Source organism: Mizuhopecten yessoensis, unplaced genomic scaffold (assembly GCF_002113885.1).
Source record: "Mizuhopecten yessoensis strain PY_sf001 unplaced genomic scaffold, ASM211388v2 hete_36150174, whole genome shotgun sequence".
In the NCBI taxonomy this organism is placed as follows: Eukaryota; Metazoa; Mollusca; class Bivalvia; order Pectinida; family Pectinidae; genus Mizuhopecten; species Mizuhopecten yessoensis.
The window spans coordinates 1-3,831 of NW_018484892.1; the positions used below are offsets into that span (position 1 = coordinate 1).

The window sequence follows — 3,831 nt, forward strand, 5'->3', positions numbered from 1 at the left end:
TTTCTGAGCTTATTCTGGTAGTTGGAATGAGAGAAAATACTCTTTTATGCCCAAGGGTGTAGGATTGGGACATTCCATCCTCAGCAAAGCTTCGGGTTTTACCAAATTTGAAACCCCTCGGGTGGAGTTTCCCTTTCCTACATCCCTTGACATGAAAGAATCTGATATTATTGAACAATCGCAGGTAAAGACAAGAGAGTGAGCTACAAACAATCACATATTGGAAGTATACCAATGTCTTAAGTTACTGTTGGTGCCTTTTCGTGTGGAGTCTGAACTCCGTTTACCTTAGAAAATACAATGATGGAAATTTGTGTATTTACCATTACAGGATTGAATGGCCAGTTGCGCTAAGATGGTCTGCATGTCATCGAAGGAGGGCAGTGTATAGTAAATACCATCCTCCTCCGTGCCAGATATAGCTCGAAGCTCTTCAATGTTGACGTCACCAATTCCGATCGGGATAAGAGTAATTCCTGCCTCTCGTGCCCTGGAAGCTTCGATCTTTGAACGGTGGAGGTACATAGCGGGACTTCCGGTTATAATAATTGCTACCTGGGAGGCGTCGTCCCTGGCAACCCTTCTTCGGAAAGTCTTTGTTCGGATATACCTAAGAGCCTCGCTCATTCGAGATCGTCCAGCTGATTTAGTGACCTTGTTTAAAGATTCTTTCATGCTCTCTGCGTCAGCAAAATCGTCAAGTTCAAATATCCGCTGAATCTGGTCGCTGTAAAGGAATGCCGCAACTCTTGTAGTCTCAGGAGATATGGACATCAGCTCAATCATATTCTTAGCGAAGTCGACTTGCTGGTAAAATTCATTCGTTCGCACATTGTTGGAGGAATCAAAGGCAAAAACTATGTCGGTCTGTCTATCTGAACACACTGTAAATTAACAAAAAAATCACAGGTAAGATTTACGTAAATACAGTTGAAAAGATTTTCTATCAAAACACGGAAACAGCCCTTCAATATCGATAAGTTTATACACTGTAGCCTGATTTAAAATTCAGAACATGCTCCATGATTTCATTTGGGTAAATGTTTAACTTATTTTGTCATGCTTTTTTGAATCAACACTTGAACTTGAACAGTCACACTGGCTGTGGTGGTATCAAATTATGCCACTAGATCATTGGAACTTTCGGTCGAAGGATGACACGAATGGACGTATCTGCCCGAGAAGCCTTTGACAAGCTACTTAATACCATATGAGATAATCCTTATTGACGCCCGACGCCCCGTAAATCGGCTACGTGAGTGTGAAGTCAAATACGATATCAAACAGCTGGAGTAGCATCTGCTTTTGTGAAAATCATTTCACGACCGATTGAGAGAATTCATAATTTGAGCATTAACATATAAAACGTATTGAAATATTACCGCAAACATCTACAGACTTACTCTAACCTAGATGAAATTTGATTACAAGATACATCATTTCATACTTAAAATATTTCAAAAACATTCGCAGTTTTTGATGATATAAAATTAATCAAGAGTCACCAAAATGTAGTGGTTGCCGATGTAACGTAATACTATAACAGATACCTTTCATTATTGTGAACATTCACACATTATAATAAACTTAACAAAATTAAAAGCACTGTTTTTAAATGTCTACTTACCACTGCGTGCTAGCTCTAATACGGAAGTGGTTGTCGTGGTGGGCGTGGTTGTAGTTGTAGTGGGCGTGGTCGTGGCTGTAAATAAAAGCGTAGTGCATATAAATATTTCGAACAGATTTCATTAGTAATTATGAAAATTCAGTTATCACATAGTTTAAATATCGTGATGCTACAGTCTTAATTTTACGTGACGGGTATTGGACTTTTCTTCTGTATTTGTTACAATAATAATACGTTATGTTCAGTTTCCAAACAAATTGGGACAAGAAAATTATGCATACAAATAAAACTTGTACTGATAAATTCGCTAAAAAGACACTGAATCCGTTACAGGAACCCTAGACAACTAGTCCCACAGTTTGAGAAAGCATAACATAACGATGTTCAAACAAATTGTTTTCACCAAGATCATAAATGCTCAATATCTTTCGTATTCTATGTTGCTTCTGAAGATGATATCTATGTATAGGTCGTAGTCTACTCGGATCTCGAACTATCAACAGAGGTTCCCTCGCCTATACATAGACTCCAGACTTAATTTGTACTTTAAGTGCGCAGATCTCCAAAATACGAAAAACTGCAAAACAAATTAAAGGATGGAAAGGCTTGGAAGCAAAACGAGTTGTTGGTGACTTGATATCTTTATAGAAACATATGTAACTACATATACAAACACAGGAGCTAAGTTTTTTTTCTGTGTTGTTACATGAATACCATACTGATTACTCAGCAAACCTTGATCACATTTCAAAGTGGCTTCTCAGATGAAGAAGCATTTCATTATCTGTCTACAGAAATACTCGTTCTCGTTTGTCCACAGGAAGTTGCGGTAAAGCTTGTGGTTTTGACATCTGTGATGCAGACAACATAGAAGGCCTAAACCTCTTCACTGTACATAGAAGAAAGGGAAACTAGAGGTCCCGTGCCTACCAATCTACTTTCCAGAAGCGTCGCAATACTACAGCAATAAATACGAGTTTATGTAACAACAATTAGCATCTGTAAGTGATTGTGTAATTCCGTATGCACTGTAATTGTACACTTATTTCCATAATAAACTCCTGTGTACAATTTGCTGTGCACAGACTGACACACGTGGATGTCAAACAGAATGATTAGCGCAGTTATTTTGATATGCGTACTGATGTAGAGTTTACAGAATAAACCAATACTCCAGTGAGTACAGCCTATCATATTTAACCACATCTACGCCTAACATGCATTACCAATACTCTCTACGACCTCTTGTTGGAACCCCTGTCTACCCCAGCCAGATGACTCGTGAGTGATGATAAGTGATCAGAGAGGAGGAATCCTTAGTTAGTACTAACGAGGGCCTACGAGAGTTTGCAACCAGGAGTGAGTCACAGTCAGGGTAGGTTACTACAAAACCTATTATTTTCACGTGGTTCTTTATTTCGCTCTTCGCGGTCGATACTTTTTCGGAGAAAAAATAAAACCCTTGTAAAACGTTTTGTTACATTTGAGATTAATTACAGCAACTCTCTCTATATGTTTTAGCCGGCCTGTACCAGGTCTTTTCAATTACCCTTAAAAATAATACCTATGATTTTCAATTATAATAGAAATTCGCGAAAAATTGAGTCAACGAAAAAAAAGTCGCTCTGCAGTATGCTACAGTAACAATGAAAAAAGATACTGAGGATTGTCGGCGGTAAAAGGCATCTATAAACCGTGATGTATCGAATTCAACACTTGTGGACATTTTGATTTTCGTGCATTTTCTGTCGGTGTACAAGAAACCTTGCTAGACTGACAGTTTAGTTTTATTGACCACGTGATACTTACTGGTGGGCGTGGTTGTAGTGGTGGTCGGCATGGGTGTGGTCGGCATGGGTGTGGTGGTGGTTGTTGATGTTGTGGTTGTAGGACGAGGGGTAACTGAAAAACACATACAACAATATTTAAACGATATTCATCGATTTGTTGAAAAAATATATTCACCCAACAATTCGAACCTTGAAACGAAAGCTACATTAATTACATTTTTCTTTATATTTTCTCATCACTCAATTTTGAAATGGTTATCATTTTTTTGTTTTGTTACACGTTATATATTTTGTCTGAACCGATCCATTGTTCTGTATTAGAATTTTTAGTAAGTTTAAAGCGTTAGAATATCACTGAAAACACAAACATCGTCCATATTTTCTAAAGATACACTTAATCTACACAAGAAAAAA

General features: G+C 37.8%; 1 protein-coding gene across 1 annotated transcript; it reads right to left on the bottom strand.

Annotated features, from left to right (window-relative positions):
* Positions 1–323: 323 nt before the first annotated feature.
* LOC110444605 (cartilage matrix protein-like) lies at positions 324–3,529 on the bottom strand (the record flags this gene model as incomplete). Its single annotated transcript, XM_021488971.1, has 3 exons — positions 324–884; positions 1,628–1,702; positions 3,437–3,529. Coding segments are annotated over 3 exons (729 nt in total), but the record flags the coding sequence as incomplete, so codon positions are not given.
* Positions 3,530–3,831: the final 302 nt, after the last annotated feature.